This window comes from Rutilus rutilus (assembly GCF_951802725.1).
Source record: "Rutilus rutilus genome assembly, chromosome: 16".
NCBI classification, from domain to species: Eukaryota; Metazoa; Chordata; class Actinopteri; order Cypriniformes; family Leuciscidae; genus Rutilus; species Rutilus rutilus.
The window spans coordinates 30,399,441-30,417,566 of record NC_140224.1 but is presented as its reverse complement, the minus strand read 5'-3'; the positions used below and the strand labels follow the sequence as shown (position 1 = coordinate 30,417,566).

At 37.4% G+C, this 18,126-nt stretch overlaps 1 protein-coding gene across 1 annotated transcript in view; it reads left to right on the top strand.

The window, feature by feature from the left end:
- The first annotated feature begins 416 nt into the window (after window positions 1-416).
- LOC311305974 (heparan sulfate glucosamine 3-O-sulfotransferase 3A1) overlaps window positions 417-18,126 on the top strand; it is a 31,967-nt gene continuing 14,257 nt past the window's right edge. The window contains exon 1 of the mRNA XM_084434042.1: window positions 417-1,393. Within this exon, the coding sequence (XP_084290168.1) occupies window positions 807-1,393 (587 nt within the window). The 5' untranslated portion in view covers window positions 417-806. The remainder of the gene's footprint in view (window positions 1,394-18,126) is intronic.

Genomic DNA, 18,126 nt, shown 5'->3' with positions numbered 1-18,126 from the left:
TTAGATTTAGTAAGGGATTTAATGCAAATTAATGTTTAAAATCTACTATTATAAGATATATTAAGGAGAAATTTAAGTCTTCAGTATTGATTTATTTAATAAATATGCTGATGTTGAATCTATAAACCATCTCTCTTGGATTCTTTACAACCACCTTGCGTAAACTACAAACCTACATTTTGTTTGGCAGTGGCCAAAAGCACAGGCGCTGAAAGTGACATTTGCTTTGAACACGAGCGTAACCGTTCCTCTTCAACGGAACTGACAGGTGGGCGGGGACTGTCCCGCTCTTCCTGCATCCTATTGGTTACTGCAATGCAAATTACATGCGCTCTTGAAAAGTTTGGGGAACCTGATTGGGCCGCAGTATGTCAGTCACTTCAGGTGACGTCATTCTGAAGTTAGATACAATGCACACACGTGTGAGAGCTACTAGTGCTATGAAAGTTTATCAGAATTTCACAAATCATTTGAAGAAAAGGATGGCCTAAAAAAAAATCGTTTTTTGTTTTTACACTTTTGACTAGTTTAAGGGACTCAATTTGCTTAAAACAAACTATTAAAGGGATCATGATTAACGCTTATAACATAGTAATTAATAAAATCTCACTAATCTAACAGTTTATGTAAGGACGACGAGCTTTAGGCTGCATTTGCACGAGGGATTTTGGGGAGCGGCGCGTGCGAACTCTAAACCACCTTTGATGCTCTCGAGCTCCAAACGCTGCTTTATTTTTTGATGGCAAGACCGAATAATGCCAGTCTAGCATGGCTGTCTCTCCAACTCATGCCACCCGTGGACCGACATGGCATTTAGCCGCGTCTTTTCGGACCCTCCGTCCAAGAGCATCTTTAAGACCTTCGCGGTCATGTTGCTGTCTATACTTGCGTCTCTGTACTTTCTCCACTGCCTCACGGATCGATGCGGGACCTGTATACCCACGGAGAGAAGAGATACGGGTCCGGTGGAGGAATTTTACGCCTCGAAACTTAAAGATTTTGGGTCGCTGAGGAGAAAGAGACTTTTTCAGAAATGGACCTCCATAAGACCTCAGGTGATGAGGCACAACAGATTAATCCACCGGCTCGAAAGTGTCAGTGAAGAGGATTTACCTAAAATTGAGGCAGATAAACACATTTTTCGGGCAAACGTACAGCTGTCAGACTCTTTGGATGAAGATTTGGAGACGGGGGGCTCGTATTTTGATACAGGTAAACTGAGTTCGTTAGGCGAGGGCAGTAAGAAGCTGCCTCAGGCGATCATCATCGGCGTGAAAAAAGGAGGGACGCGCGCGCTGCTAGAGTTTCTGCGCGTGCATCCAGATATTCGCGCGGTCGGAGCGGAGCCGCACTTCTTCGACCGTAACTATGACAACGGACTGGACTGGTACAGGTAAGTTAACTTATGATCAGTGATAATGATGTGCCCAATCTACACAAGAGTAAAAAAAAAAAAAAAGCGTTATCATTATTAGATATCTCAAAAAGATTAATAGATTTCCCCCCTAATGACTACAGAAGAAACATTAATATTATCACAAATAACTAGCCTATCTTTTAAACCATATATACATAAATAATGTATTGAAGCCTATATTATTTGTATGTAATCATAATAATATAACGTCAATATGATTATTATTCGTAATTAATTAGTTGTGTTGTAGTAGCGATGGTGTTAAGCTTGTCAGTTGTAGATGGCCAATAAGTTTTTTCACAAAAAAAAAAGAAAAGTCAGGCCAAATCTAAAAGTAACACTATAAATATTTGGTATGTAGCCTATAATAAAATATAACATAATAGTCTATGTTATTTTGGTAATAAAAAACTATTTGTGACTTGAAAACTACACATTCAAATAAATGGAAATGATTTAAAAAAAAAAAAAAAAAAAAAAAAAAACATGCAAATAAAAATGCAAATATTATTATCAGATTGAAATTGTACAAACAGCCCAGCTCTGATTTGCTCATTTTCTAATCCATGATAATCAACTCCTCACTGTCATTATAGGAAACTATCTTGCTTGGGAATTTTTAACTTCAGATTTCATCAAATTTCATCAAATTAAATGGAGAGCATAAGCTAAAAAGCATCCTCACAATATTATATAATGCACAATAGAGCTGTTTGAGGTCAATATTTTTTGGTAATTAAATGGAAAAAAAAAATGCAATAAAAAAGAAGCTAGTATTTTACTCACTAAGAAGATTCTCAAGAAAACAAATCTCTTAAAAATATGTATTTCCATCAAACTTTTTTTACTATATAGAAAGTTTAATGTATTTGTTTTATTGTTGTATCAGTTTATTTGCTACCATTTCTTATTACTTTTTAACTATAGGAATTAAGATTACATGATGAAAATCTATATGAAAGTGTATTTTGTACACTTATAAGAATATAAGAAAAACAGTTTTCTTGTATTTTTGTTATACTTTTATATGTATCTGTATGTTTTCTGCATCTATATGGTGTGTGTGTGTGTGTGTGTGTGTGTGTGTGTGTGTGTGTGGTTCATTCAATATCTTCAGGCTGCTGTTAGAGTTTAACATCAGTTTGTCTTTTGCCATTCTGTGTAATGGAGCATATCAGACAACACAGCTCTGTTATTAAGAGGGATTATGACCGTAATGAAAGGTTACCTGTCTGTCTCCGCAAGGTATATTTCACCACCAGATTTAGTTAACATACCAGGTCATGGAAAATACTTGCCCGAATACTCTCTTTCTCCTTCAATTGATTATGCCTTCTAGTACTTCTTATTGTCAAAAGCATAGATAAAAACAATACAAATAAATACAAAATAAAAAAATACATGAATCCTTCAGAAACACTCACTCTCTTTATCAACATGCAGTCTCTCTTTCTCGCATCACTCTCACACCCTACACTGCTATTCATCCTTTGTGCTTTGTTATATCCACGAGGATCCCATCCATCTAAAAGAGTCGCCAGGATTCTTGGGAATGCGACACACGGTTCGGAAAACAGCCCCCCCCCCCCCCCCCCCCCCCCCCCCCCATCCTTCAGAAAGGGATGGGCCCTCAATTTAAAATTACATTAGAAAACAATAACTGCAACATCAAAATGAGTTGCTAGATAACAGCATGTGCCAGATTACTCATCCATTTACAGTACGTCTGCATGAACAACAAGTTAAAAAGTGTTGGGAGGTCCATCAAAAAGCGAGTGGGATAACTAGGTTAACAGAAAACGTTAAGAAGTGTGCTTTACTCGAGCTAAAACACTTTGGATGGGTGTCAACTTTCTAAGACAGGAAAAAATAAAGAAATAAACTACGCGGCCAATGTTTTTCTCTCACTCTCTTTTTTCAAATGAGCTGAAAGACATTTCCTGAATTTATGCACAAGGCAGGACAGTTTGATGGATCTGTGCAAATGTCTTGCAAATAAAGAAAACAAACATAAAATTACTTTTGCGGCATAAATTCTCACCCTTTGTCAAACCCTCTGGGAATAATTGCGTTTCTCCTGACCGCTGAAGTTATGAATGGGCTCTGTTTTTTTCTCTCTCCCTGCACTAATCACTGTGTCCAATTTGCTGGAATTATGTGACTCTTTTCAGGCTAGGCTGTGAATGTTTAAACACAGAAACTTCCATCTGCAGGGATGAAGGTCCTTTGTATTTCGTAATGGCTGATACGGACACTGTGAAGGAATCACACAACTTCGCTTCTCTGTGGGAATGTGAGACGTGTGTGTGTTTTGTCAATTAAGTTGCTCGTGTCCAGTTGGTCCTATTGGTGGTGCAAAAAGTGCTGAATTTTTGACTGCCACAAGCTGTGCTTAGCATTTTCTTTATACTGTTTTCAGCAATTTGTCAAAAAACAAAAACTACATGCATCTGTGCTACTACAAATATCAGTGTGGTGGTTGCTTGTCAAAACATTACTCACCCATCTGCAGTCAACTTCGCAATAGTGAAATCAGACACGCAGCCAGAACATCTGTGAGAGGTAAAACACTGAGTATTAGATTATATACTATTATGAAAGGCACGCTTTTTATTTGGGCTACCAATGAAACCCTCCATTTTGACAGGGTTCACTGCCAGCTTACACAAAACTTTCTCTTTCTTGTGCTGAGACAATGCCACTTAAACCCCAAGGCTTTTATTATGGAAATCTGTTCTTTGAGTGCAAAAAGAGATCATCTGAAAGACTTGATGTAATGAGTGGTCTTTGCTTAAATTAAAGTCTGTTATAATCAAAGCTCCTGAATTTAACCTTCCAGAAACCTGTTGTGTCCAGGGTTGTAGTTTATTGATTAAATGGCTACAATAGTTGTGTTGCATCTCAGAATTGGACAATCATCTCTTACCATTGGTCTCCAACACGTGACTCTTCCAGTAGATAGATACTGGGTGAACTATCCCTGTAAGTTTCACAGTGTATTGACAATTCAGGGCCTAATAATCCATATGAATAACTACAGCAGATTCAGGTGTCACCACACAGAAACATCCAAGGAACATGAATTGCAACAGCCAAATAAATTGACGAATTGACGAAAGAATTTTTTTTAAAGTAAACAAAAGGATCTGATCAAATTTTTTGGTATTGCACTAGTCATATACATTGAATTTGTTCATAAATTATTTGGGCCACTATATTTGTAGTAAATCGCATACTTCCTTTTAATTATAGCACTGTTTTATATGTGAGGAAATTAAGTAATTACACATCTGGAGAGCTTGTGCACTTTTGTTTCTTTGCACTCTTCCCCCTCCGTAGCCCCTGCGGTGAGGGCTTCTCTCAAGTGGATTCAAGGAACGCATATCAAAGCATAGCCATTCAAACTACATTAAAACCTCTTTAAAAATTCAGGCTAGAAAATGTGGGGGGAAAAAAAATCCTAGGCCACATGTCTGTAGAAACTTCTTTAGGACATTTGTCTCCTTAAACTATCCTAAGCTGCAGTTTGCATTGTGCAAATAAACTACCCAGCAAAATCACAAGCTCTGTCGACTCCAAATGTCTGTGAACATTAATAGTATTCTCAGCAGCAGGGTTTGACTTGTAAAGTTGGTTTGTGATTAAGTGAGTAGCAGGCTCTTAAACACGCCTCTGTTTGGAGCTGGTAGACACGTCTCTCATCACAGGTGTTGTGGAGAAGTGTTTGGAGAACCCGTGGAGAGGCTGGCTGGCCAGTTGGCAGAGGGTAGTGTGAACTTCGCTGGAATATGGGGAATGTTCTTGAGTGATGCGTGGCACAGACCGAGTTCCTCGTACACAGAACATGGTGTTCGCTTCACACTGACAGACACAGCCTGTGGTAACTGGTTTACAGTGCAGTGGCAAAGTTCCTGGGAAAATAAAACCCCTGTGTTAATAGAAATATGGACAGATTTACATGAGTACAGTAAAAATTGACTGTCAGTAATATACATGTGCATTCAACACACTATTTCACATTTGGCCAGGTGGAGTATTTTTTTCAACGCGTTGCCTCAACCCAGCATGATCTCAATCATATTCATAGATATCTGTACGTAAACTCTTAAAAACAGAGGTTCTTTATTGCTATCTATGATTCCATGAAGAACATTTAACTTCCATCCATAACTTCAAAAAAGGCACCATAGTTGAAAATTTCAAATGATGTTCTTCACACTAAGAAAAAATTGGTTCACAGAAAGGTTCTTTGGGGAAACCAAATTTAATTTAATTGTTTTTGACAATATTAAATACTATTTAAGAATACTTAATAGTAATACAATTCTCAAATATCAGACAATAACAGATATGTTACCTGTGCGTCCCTACACATTTATTTATAAATTAAATCAAAGATTCATCATTTGCATCTTTGTTTGGAGGAATTTAATAATCACAAAAGTTAAAAAAAAATCACTTGAAAAAACAACAACAAGATAAGCCTTTCAGAACATGTTGTGTTTCCATGTTTTATGGGGACATTCAACCTGATCTCACGGGAAAACGTACAAATTCTACAAGGTGGCTAATTCGTACGAATTCATACGACCTCACCTTTTTGCAAAATCGTACCCAATTCGTATGAATTCATACAAATGACCTACCCCTGACCCCGCCCCTAAACCTACCCATCACGTGGGTTTAGACAAATCGTACAAATTCGTACGAGTGAGGTCGTACGAATTCGTACGAATTCGCCAACTTTTTATCATTCGTACGAATTCGTACGAATTGGTCGTGAGATAGTGTTGGAACATTCCAAACATAATGATTTTTGAACAAACTGTATATATCAGCTAAACATATACCACTAAACATACTCATCACAATTTTCTGCATTTTTACATTTTCAAAAAACATAACTTTGTAAGACTTATAAGAGGTTTTCCTCATGGAGAACAAAAAATGTCCATTGCCATTTGGTCCCCATAACGTAGTTGGGTATACCTGAACCACTTCACTTTTTAATAATACTAATGAGATCATATTTTTTGAACGTTTTTCTCCTATAGGGGTGCTTCGTTCACCTGCTCGCACACACACCTGCATGTGCTTTATTAGATCATTATAGTGTTTTCTACCTGAGCCAGCCTTGGGGCAGGTTGTACTGTAATGTTGTAGTGCTAGGATGACATAAGCCAGCTGGGACATGAGATCACACTGAACAAAGAGACCCCTGTGTGTGTGTGTTGGCGTTTGATCTGGTTTGGCTAGGGGCACCGCTGTGACGTTCACTCAAGTTACCGCAAATATACAGAGAAACACTCTCATCTCTCTCTGCATTTCTTACAAAGCTCAGTAGACAGTTAAATAGTTAGACTACATAATTACCATTTTCAAACACTTTTATAACAGGTATGCTGATCATATTTTGCTCAAAGCATGACTAGATAACGACTCTGTTACCAGTGTAAAATTTGCACATGTATAAACACCCCTTGACTAAAAGTTGGCTTTGTTTATTTTGTAAAGCAAGATGCCAGCAACTAAAATGTGAGCCATGTTAGAACCTTGTGATTTACAACGAGAAGCTGAGAGTATATAAATGTGCTTGTTTGTGTGTGTGTACGGACGTGGGTCACAGGAAGGTGCATAACTTTATGTAGGTCATGTTTGGAGGTGAGAGGGGTCAGTAACTGGATCTGTAAAGTGAAGGACTTTGACTTGGCTTCAGGAGGGTGACAATTAATGTCAGGGGTACAACTGTGAGAGGGAACTCGAGAGGTCTCTCAACCCTTGTTCAGAGAATGTTTAAGTCTGTCTATGTGTATATCAGATAGCATGCTATGGCTGCGTATGGCTGCGAACTACCTCACAATACAGTGGACATTGCGATACATGTGCCACGATGCATCACGTCATAATTGGTTCACGATTAAAACTGTGCTGAGCTGGAGAAAGACTCTCACACATTTTGCTTCACTTTTGTCCAATATGCCAATTTCAAAATTAGTGATTATTTAGATGACAAGCTTCTTCATTAATTGAGCTGTAGGAAAATAGTTATTATATTTTTTAGTATAAAAGAATCTCAAATTAAAACCCAGTACATGACAATTTGAAATATGACATAAACATATTAAATATTCTGAATGTGTTTGCTTAACTATAAGACTTTTCCAAAGATAAGAATTTAAGAAAGTTTAAGTGACAACTTTTGCTGTTTATGTCTGATTATGTTTAACATTTTATTTATAGCAAACACTATGTAAACACTTTATATAATTTATAACTAATTTTCCGCACAATGCTGCTTGATCATTTACATTCTAGTATCAAAACCATATAGGGCTTGACCATCTCTCTTTATATAATATAATATAATATAATACATACACACACAAACAAGGACACACATACACATTTACAACAAGTGTCTTATGACTTTCTCAGCAGAACACACATTGTGTTCGCCCCCTCAAATACACACACACACACACACACACACACGCAAACAGCCTCTTATGCAGCTGATCCCCAGAGCCGTTTGGGGGGCCAGGGCACAGTGCTGGCTGTCAACAGCTGCCTGAAAGGCATTCTGGGAATCCAGCCCCCAGTGGGCACTGAAGAGAGAGAGCAGGTGGAGACTGCTCCACAGACACTTCCATACACACACAAACACACCTGATGCCATTATCCGCCACAGCTACCTCACAACCTGAACACGGCTTAGCAGGACATACATTTGCAACTTTTGCCACTGAGATGAGAGCAAGCAAGCAGGCTTTGATGAAGAGTGGAACAAGGGATTGATAATGTGCAGGTCACAGGGAACAACTCTAAAAGGCGAGAGATGTCTGCCATGAGAGTGACCCTCATGCAGACACAGATGGGAATGCAAGGGATCAGTTACTCACAAGTCGGGTGACACCACTTGTTTATGTTGTTCGATTTGTGCAGGCTTTGATCCCGAGAAAACCGTTAGAGCTATTTTCAGCTACAGAGATGGTGTCTAGGCAACTTTTTATGTTGTATGGCACAGCATCAAAGTGCAGAAAGATGCTTACGAGTCCAAAAGCGCCATCCACGTACCTCTTGTGACCAGCTTGCAATGAACGATTAATTATTCATAAGAAAATTCTGTCATCATTTACCCTAAAGTAGTTTCAAACCCTATTGAATTTCACTTTTCTGTCAAGAACAAAAGGTTAATTTAATTAATATTCTGGTCAGTCTTCAACATAATTAAAAAAAGGCCTGTCAAACTCCAAAATGACCCAAAAAGTATCGTAACACGTAAAACTGACATGTTTTTTTTTTTTTTAAATGGTTACGATCATAAATAAAATTCACATAAAATCACAAAACTTTTTTTAATATAAATTCACTGATTACCTAAACAATATGTATATTATATTTAAAAAAATATTTTAGCCTTTTTTGTTTTCACAAACTGTGAATATTATGAACAGTATTGTAATTTTTTGCCGTTTTTTAAAACATTTTAACAAATTAAATAGAAAAATGTAATAATAAAAAAAACTAAAAAATAATTTAAGTATGTGGGTCAAATTGACCCGCAATCATCATAATCGTAAAAGAAACGCACATTCCACAACACATCAGTGTTTTGAAACTTTACAGGCGGTTTCATGACCCCAAAGTGAGAAAGTCACAATTTTAAGGAGAACATCATATTTCAGACAACTCGGAAAAAAAAATCTAAATGGGTCAAACTGACCTGCAACCTAATACAATGGTTGAAAGTGTTTCATGCAACGAATGCACTATATTCCAAGTCTTCTGAAATCATATGATAACTTTGTGAGAAACAGACCAAAAGTCGTTTTCTGAAAGTCATACAAGTGTGGAACAACCTAAGAGTGAGTAAATCCCTTTAAGTGGCGTTTACATTTGCAACTATTCACAGTGACAAAGTGACTGTTTTCAATAAGAGTTGGTGATTTTAGGTGACGAGCAACAGGCACTTGTGTGATCCACCTTCTAAAACAGTTGGATACTCGAGGAGAAATCTGTAGCCAACAAACATTACTGCAACATGGTGACCTCCATCTAATCTCTGTCAGTGCAATCGCACCTTTACTGATTCTTTAACGCGTGAATTACTGCATAGCCACAGACAGGACCAAGTCTTGGTAGCATACATTAACAGCAGCTGCGTTTGCTCAGTCTTGTTTTGCCAATGAAGACATCTCTTGAATATTTTCATCTAAGTGGAGGCATTTTATTGCCACAAAATTGTGAAACCTTCACAGATATACAGAGCAATTTATTCAACATGCTCTTAAGGGCATGTCTGTGAATGTAAATGTTTGTTATTCACTTTGAGCATCGTGGAACCATACTGGTTGATGTTTTTGTATATTTTAAAGTATGCTAACCTAGGGCGGTTCTCAATGTATCAACCAAAGCAGCTCAAAACTGACTTCAGCACTCGCAGCAATTTAGTATCATTTCACCTTCCTCCGCAGATTCCTCTCCGTCTCCTTAGAAAAACCTCGAAAGTGGTAGCAAAGTGTTATCCTGTCAGAAAGAAGTTGAAATAGTACACCAAGCACTTGGCAGTAGAAGTGCATGTGGGTTTATGTCCGTGCAGAGCCTGCAGGAACAATGCAAAGGGAGTTTGACAATATAAAGAAGCCGCTGATGTCTGTGAACTAGACCCAACAGCACTGAACAAAACTACCCACAAAAAAACAACAACTACAATAGATCAATCCTGCAAAAGACTGCATGTGAGCATAGCTGTCGCGACAGCGAGCCAAAAGACGGTACCGAGACCAGACACAAAAAGGAAGAGAGCTGTGGGTTAATGATGCACGACGAGAGCACATACGTGTTACGGGCCTCAATGGGGCGGAATGGTGGAATAAACCCTTTCCGTCGCATGATGGATTTCACTTTCCCATTGCACAGGCAACAGCTTTATCACAGGAGAGAGAGAGCAATTTTCCATCCTAACCTCCTGGGACCCAAGAATAGACTTTTGTCCACTGTAGTGGACATTATATTTTAGTGAATTTCTCTGACATCATACATGTCACATGACAGAACCTGGGTGTCCTGTAAAGAGCACATTCAGGACTTTTCAGAGATACCAAATGTTTGGAGGTTTCACCATGAAAACAACTACTCCTTGGTCTTTAAAAATGTCTGACATTAATTTAGTGATCAAATGTAGCATTCTTATGGAAATATGATAATATATTGTAATTATAATTTAAATTGGACTACTTTTCAAATTGTATTTCATAAAACAACATCTCAAGAAAATGTTAAGGGGTTTCAAATAAAAAAAATACTTTCTGTTACAGAACAGGGCGTTGATTTCAAACGTGTCCACTGTAGAGGACATCAAGACTTAAATCATGTTTATCAGGCATTTTGTGAGACACAAGAAGTGAATATGGAAATAAATTATACATCAATATTCCTATGAAATATTAGATATTATTACTCCAATTAATGCCAATTATTACTCCAATTATTACACTTCTTTTTTCATTAAATGTTGCTCCAAGAACACATTAATGTGCAAATTAGATACAGTGTATAGATACATTGCATTGAATGGGAATATTAATTTATGGACATTTTACCCACATATTGCATAAAATAAAATGGTGTATCAATTAATTCCGTTATTTCTTTCATAACATAGGTGAGAATAATCTTTATACAAATTTTGGTTGAAAAAATCCTGAAACCCCAAAATTTATGGGTGATTGAAAAAAAATCCCATTGGTTTTGCCTATACATATAATTTCATGTCATTTTATTTTTTAAACAACTTAGTCCTGGCGTCCACTACAGAGGACATAGCATAACGTATGAATAAAATATTATTTTTCAAAAATGTTTTTTTACCATTTGTTTATTGTGCTCTAAACAGTGTGATGACATGGAAAAAAACTAAATTCACAAAACTTTTTTTTTCTGGGTCTCAGGAGGCTAAGACAGACATGAGAGAGAGAGACACTCGGAAAACCAGAAAAAAGATCCGTAGTTCCTTTTCAATCCTGAAATAATTATTTAAATGGTTTAAATAAGTAAAATAAACACTTTTCTAGTAAGATTATAATAATTAGTGACATTTAATATCTTAATCATCTGGTGAAAATTAAATGTAGACCCATTATAATCACTTCCATGAATGCAGCACAAAGGCCTTCTTTAAAAAACATGAGTAGACTTTTTCTTGCGTTTTTGGCATACTTTGTTCCTCGGCCGCATTTGAAATCTAAGAGCTGTTTTAAATGATTAGTTTGCACTAGTGTTGATGTGGTTCTTATTGTTAGGTGTTTAACGCTGTGGGTGTCCTGAGAGCTGCTGTGTGTAATGTGTGTGTTATCTTTCCATGTGACCCGTGCCAGCAGTACAAACCATGCCAGTCCTGTGGTCCCTATGCCACTGTGAATCAGAGAGAAAACAAGACAGAGAGGGAGAATTGCAGAGAAATGCCAAGTGAAAAATGGAATTGCATGTGGGTCAGCCCAGTTTAACCTTTTTTCTTTCCCTGTGCACTTCTGCCTGCAAGGCAAGCTCTGAAAGAACAAACAAATAAACACATCTAGAACAAATCTAGTCACAACTTACCGTTTTTAAAAGACTGATGGCGTGTTCATATAAGAATTACTTTATGATGTTCCAAACTAGGGTTGTCACGGTACCAAAATGTCAGTAGTCGGTACTAGTACCAGACAAATTGAGGATCTCTGTACAAATTTCGCTCAAACAATCGAGCATTTGAAAGCAGCATCTATCAGTACTACTGGTACTGCAATAAATGTAGTATTGAAGACAATAGCAATACATATATTAATATACTTTATTATAGCTGATGTTTTCTGATTTGCTTGCTTAGTTCTTCAATATTATGCAAGAAACTATTTTAATAAATTAACTTATTTACATCTGCATGCATGATTTTATCCAAAGGAACTTACAATAGAGGAACATAATAATAATAATAATGATGATAATAATAAGTCAATGCTTTTGCGTTCTTTCGCAAATGTTTTGCGTTCCCCGAGAAACTTTGCGTTCGCTCGCAAGACTGTTGCGTTCTTTGCGAGCGAATGAAAAGTTTCCCGGAGGAATGCAAAACATTTGCGAGAGAACGCAAAAGCATTGCCAAATAATCACAGAGCCAATACCATTCATACAATGTCATGTTAGAAAGCTAGGAAATGTATTAAATATTAATTTATTTAACATGGTTCATTAATTCATTTATTGTTTATTCTTTTATTAGTGATAAAGTATTTTTCCATTGGTTTTAGATTAAAAACTAAATATTCTGAAGGCTATCTTCAAGTTCTTATAATAACGATAACTCTTGAACTATAAATTCAGTAGTAGCAGTACTATCAAATAACACATGGATATTAGCCTGGCCATAATTCTGCTTTATTTCCCAATCACAGGCAACATAATCCACAATATGTGCACATATTGCTTTTATTTTTATCCATTGATGTGTTCGTGTTCAAGGCATATTGTTTTGCCTTTGGAAATGAATTTGGGAAATGTATCATGGCAGTTGCAGTCTAATCCAGTGTTACAGAAACATGCAAGAAGCCTCGTGCACACCACAGCTCCAGTAACAGACACTTGAGGGTTGGCAGTCTCAGCACAACTGGGCTGATCTCCCATACAAACACACAAAACAGAAAGAAAGAGAGACTTCTGTGGTATATATAACTCACCTATGAATGCTGTATTCATCCTTATTCTTGTGGTTAAACCTCTCAGGTGGCCACCGTCTCTATAAACATACAAGCACCATACGGATGTTAAAGTCTGCACACGGTGCAATAAACCATGTTTCGGTGTTTAAGGTGTTAGTCTGAATACCATATAATCCTTACCGCAATATCCGTGGATTTATGATGCATAATTAGCAGGTTGAGATGTTCCAACATTCTTTCCTTTGTTCTTACGTATTCTGCAGACATTTCAAGAGATGATCTCTGTTGTTATTTAAAGAGTCTCATAATTCCCAAAGAGACACTGCACACTTTTTACTGGACTCGTTTCAGGATCAATAGACGTTTTTCTGCATATAATTCACAATCTAGACAAATAACATGAAACGTGTGCATGCGTGTTTGTTGAATTCATTCATCCTCTTTATGAATATGCATTCAGCGAGACGTAAGCTCACCCTACAAGTCAGTACGGCTGGCAGACAAATCAGTCATCAGGAGAGAGTGACCCACTCTGGCACCGGAGCACTGACGAATGAAGCCCGCTGGCAGAGCTTGGCTCTTTTGCATAAAGATAGAGTGTAGGCCTGTGATGGATACTGTAACCACAGACTCCTCAGACGAGGTCCAGTAATTTAATGAGTCCCAAACTGAACACTTCTAATTGCTAATGGAACCAGCCTTGACTCGCCATAAAACAGTCTGGAGGAACTTTGACAGAACGCCTTGTCTAAGTGATGGAGGAGAAGCACTTCTTTGCTTGTTTTGCTTTCTTGTTTGTGAGAAATGAAGCATTTATGGGACATCGATTATACTTGCAATAAAGTGAAAAAAGGTGCTGTATTTGTTAAAAAACAGAGCAAGGGAGATAATACCAAAGGGAAGGATTAAACATTAAGACTGATTTCTACTTATTTTAGTTACAGGGTTTCCACATTTTCTGACTTTTTCTGTCATTTCTTGGTCAAAAAATTCAGAGATCATACTCACAAAAAGTCTATAAAATAGTTAGAGAAGTGTATATAGATAATATTTCCATGACTTATCCAGTATTTTTTTATGATTTGTAAAAGATTGTTTAGATTATTGCACTCACAAAGAGTAATTTCTTGCCTAAGAAAAAATAATAAAAATAGACTTCATAAATAGCCTATCCATGACTTTTCCATAACCTTTTATGATTTTATTAATTGCCATGACTTTTTCAGTCACACTTTTGAAATTCCCTAGTTTTTCACTTTCCCATTTCCCATTTCCCATTTCACTTTCAATTACTTGAATGGTAATAAACTAAACTACATCTACAGTAGATGTTTTTTAACTAGTTCCTCATTTGTCCAGTACTCAAAACAAAAATCAACCACTAGCTTGTATGACCCCTTCACGACCTAACCCTAAAGCCTTAAACATTTAATAACACTCAGGCCGCACACTAGTACTGTATCTATGTCATTCTTTTGAGAGTGAGTGTGACAGCATTTTTAAAGAGCTTGGACAGATGAGACAGGAAAAGATTGTTTTTAATGACATCCTACTGAAACAGGACACCCTGAGAACTGCGATGCCTCTGAGGTCCTTCAAATCTCTCATTCCTTCATCCTTTTGAAAGACACACCCTTCAGCTACTGTCTCAAGTACTGACGTTTCCGCTGTCTCTGCTGAAACACAAGTAGTTATTACTTGTATTTGTTTGTACATTGACTGTTGACCACAATTCACTGTACATAGAGGTCACAGAAAGTATTTGGACACTTTAGACACATTTACAAATCTGTTAATGTCATTAACAAAATATCAAAATAATCAAACCAATTTATTATAAAGATTTAAAATATAAAAACCAATGGGATTTTTTTTTTTTTTTTTTAATCACTCAAAGTATCATAAGGTTTAAAATTTACTTTCTGGTTGTCAGGTTCATGGTTAATGTCATGAATTCAATGCTATCATACCAATTCATACGAGTAAGGTGGCTAAATCGTATGAATTCGTACGATTTGTCTAAACCCCAGTGATGGGTAGGTTTTCATACGAATTAGCCACCTTGTAAAATACATACGTATTGCTGTGAGATCGGGTTGGATGAACTACATCTGTGGTTATTTTGCTAGAACCGAAAAGGAAAAATGTTAGTTCTGAGAAAAGCTTGGGCTTAATTTGTCCTCAGATGCCACTTTTTTTTAGATAATTTGTTATTGAAATACATTTTAAGTGTGGCATGCAAATACACACAGTCACAACAGCAAGAATTACATTAGAAGAGGGTGAAATCAAAAAAGAAAAAAGTCTGTGAGACACTTTTAAATCACCATGCTCTACTGCAGTGCTTCGAATGATCAACTCAAGAGGAACTGGCCTTTTCTTATCCACATTAGTTTATCAAACTCACATAACTCAAGTTATATTTAGCCATAGTCTTCTGGAAGTATTTATTACTCCTCCTCATTTTATCTCTGAGGAAGTTTGAAATCCTCCTTTTTGTTCAGAGCAAGAGACCTTTGGGAAAACAGCTTGGGAAAATGCTGTAATAGAGATTTATGTCCTTTTTAAAAAAAGAAGAAATCTCTCAGTCAGATCCCTTCCTGTTTCCTTCCGGTGTTTACTGTACACAAGCGGACCATTGTGGGTGATTCATTTTCATTTGCTTATCACCTTAATTGAGGTCCCTCAGAGTCTCCGCAACAACCATAATTCTATTACACAAACTCTTCCGAGACATTTTATTAACACAAACGAGGCATCAGGCCCTCCCACCACACGTAATGATCCTCTAAGCACACGACAATCCCACACATCAATGTTCCGACATACAGCCAGATCAGACCATGAGGTCCTTAATCATCTGCTCAGAGAAGAGGGAAGAACGGACCAGTTATTGGGTCTTCCTATCCCTATGACTTTGGTTAGAAAACCTTTGACCCTGCAAATAACTTGTCCCACATTGTTTGTGCTAAAATCACACAGCTTGCTTTCTCATGAGATTGGGCTGAACGCTGCACCATATTTGACGTAACCGATTTAAATATGTGGAAATGTGTTAATGATGTGGAGGATGTGGAAATGTCAATGTCATTTTTAAGTGCTCATTTACCTGTCATCACTTTCTCACACTGACACAAATACTGATGCGGAGCTTCTTTAAACTACAGCACTGAAAGATTTAGAGCTGGCAGAATGCTTTCCGCATAATTGCAAAAAAAAAAAAAAACCTCCAACACACACACACACACACACACACATATTTGTTTTTAATCTACTCACTTCTGCTGCCTCAAACTGTGCGTAAATGACCAACTGCCTCCTCTGCAATTTTCATACATCGCACTGCTCGTGATAGCTAATGTATATGCAAATCAGATGCCATTATATATCAGATGTTAAATCACCGAGAATATGAATGCAGCTAATACGCATTTTATTCTCTATATTTTGGTAAATGTGTTTTCCTTAAGCGATGCTCGTACAGTGATCCAGGCCTCATTATAATCCATTTCAATCTCTAATCGTTCTTTTCACGCCCCGTTTTTATTCATAGACTTTGTTTGGTGTGTGCAGGGCATTTGTCTTTCAAGCATGGCCTCCTCGCTCAATCTCTCTCTCGATTCCACAAAAATTCACACATTATCTTCCTTCAGCACTCTCCCATTATGCTAATGCGTTTTGAGGAGCGATTGCATCAGTATAAAAAAATAGAGTAAAATCTCTCTGATTGATTAGGCGAGTTATCATATCGGGACGGCCCACCCCAACACCCCTATATGCCATTAAGGCCGACACAGACAACTCTTCATTTATAATCACTGCCATGAAGAGTGTGTAGCTTTGAATAGTGTGTTTAGCAAGAGTTGAAATAAGCACATTAGTTTTAAGACAGATAACTATGATTGTGTATAAATACACCACCGAAAGAAGCATCATCGTTCACATGGATGTCAGATACTTTATGTCAGTTTGTGTTAAAATTACCAGTCCTTTGTTTTCCGGGACAGGCTCCATGACCCCTAAGCTTGCCAACATTAGAAATTTAAATTCTTCCATTGTTTTTCTTGTTTGCAGAAGTGGCATATTTTCCAAACAGTCACTCTATCAAAAACCAATCTTTCTGTTTTGTTTCAAGACAACGGGCAAGTTCTCAATAGGTCTTTTGTTAAAGTCGTACAACAGCATCCTTCTGTAATCCATTCCTCATCTTCTCCTCTTCATTTAAATAACAGTCCCGTCGGAAACCTAACCGTTGTTGACAGCTTTTCACAACACCCTCCGTCACACCTCCTATCAGCAAAAGGACCGTTTCTACCCAGCGGTATGGATTTTCCTTCTCTGTAGGAAAAAGGAAGAGGTATTTCTACATGTTTCTATTCTCCCAGGACAGATATTTCTTTTTATCAGGGTTCACCGCATATTTTTTGGTTCTGTTGAATCTGGGTTCAAGCCCAGTCCAACCACTGCTCAGTTCAGACACGTTACAAACCACAAAGGCTTTCTTCATTTCCCACTCATCTCTTCCCCTCTATTTCAATCTCCCTGCATATTAAACATACTAATTCAACTGCCGCAGATAGCGCAGTTCTTTCATTTTACCGTCACGGTCACCTGTACCACATGATTCAGCCACTGCAGGATCTGAACGAGGTGCACGCAGCTCCATTTTTCCTTGAGCTATTTACTTAATGGCTAATGCAAAAAAAGGCCTCCAAAATGGAAATAGCACATTAGCCCTCCCCTTTTTTCCCATTTTCTAGCCCTCCTGCCTTTCTTCACACTTCTCGTTCGGATAAATTACAGTGCTAACACATTATTACGAGGCACATTACTTGTTCCGCCCAATATGTAAGAGGAAAGGGGGACGAAATCCCATCAAATATTTAAAGCAACAGACTTATAATCGGCCTTGTGACGGACAACCACACTGGGTTTTTTTTGTTTCTGAACATGCTAGTACTGAGCAAAAATCCTTGTAGAATGTAGTATATGAGAGTATATGTAACTAGATTTGCA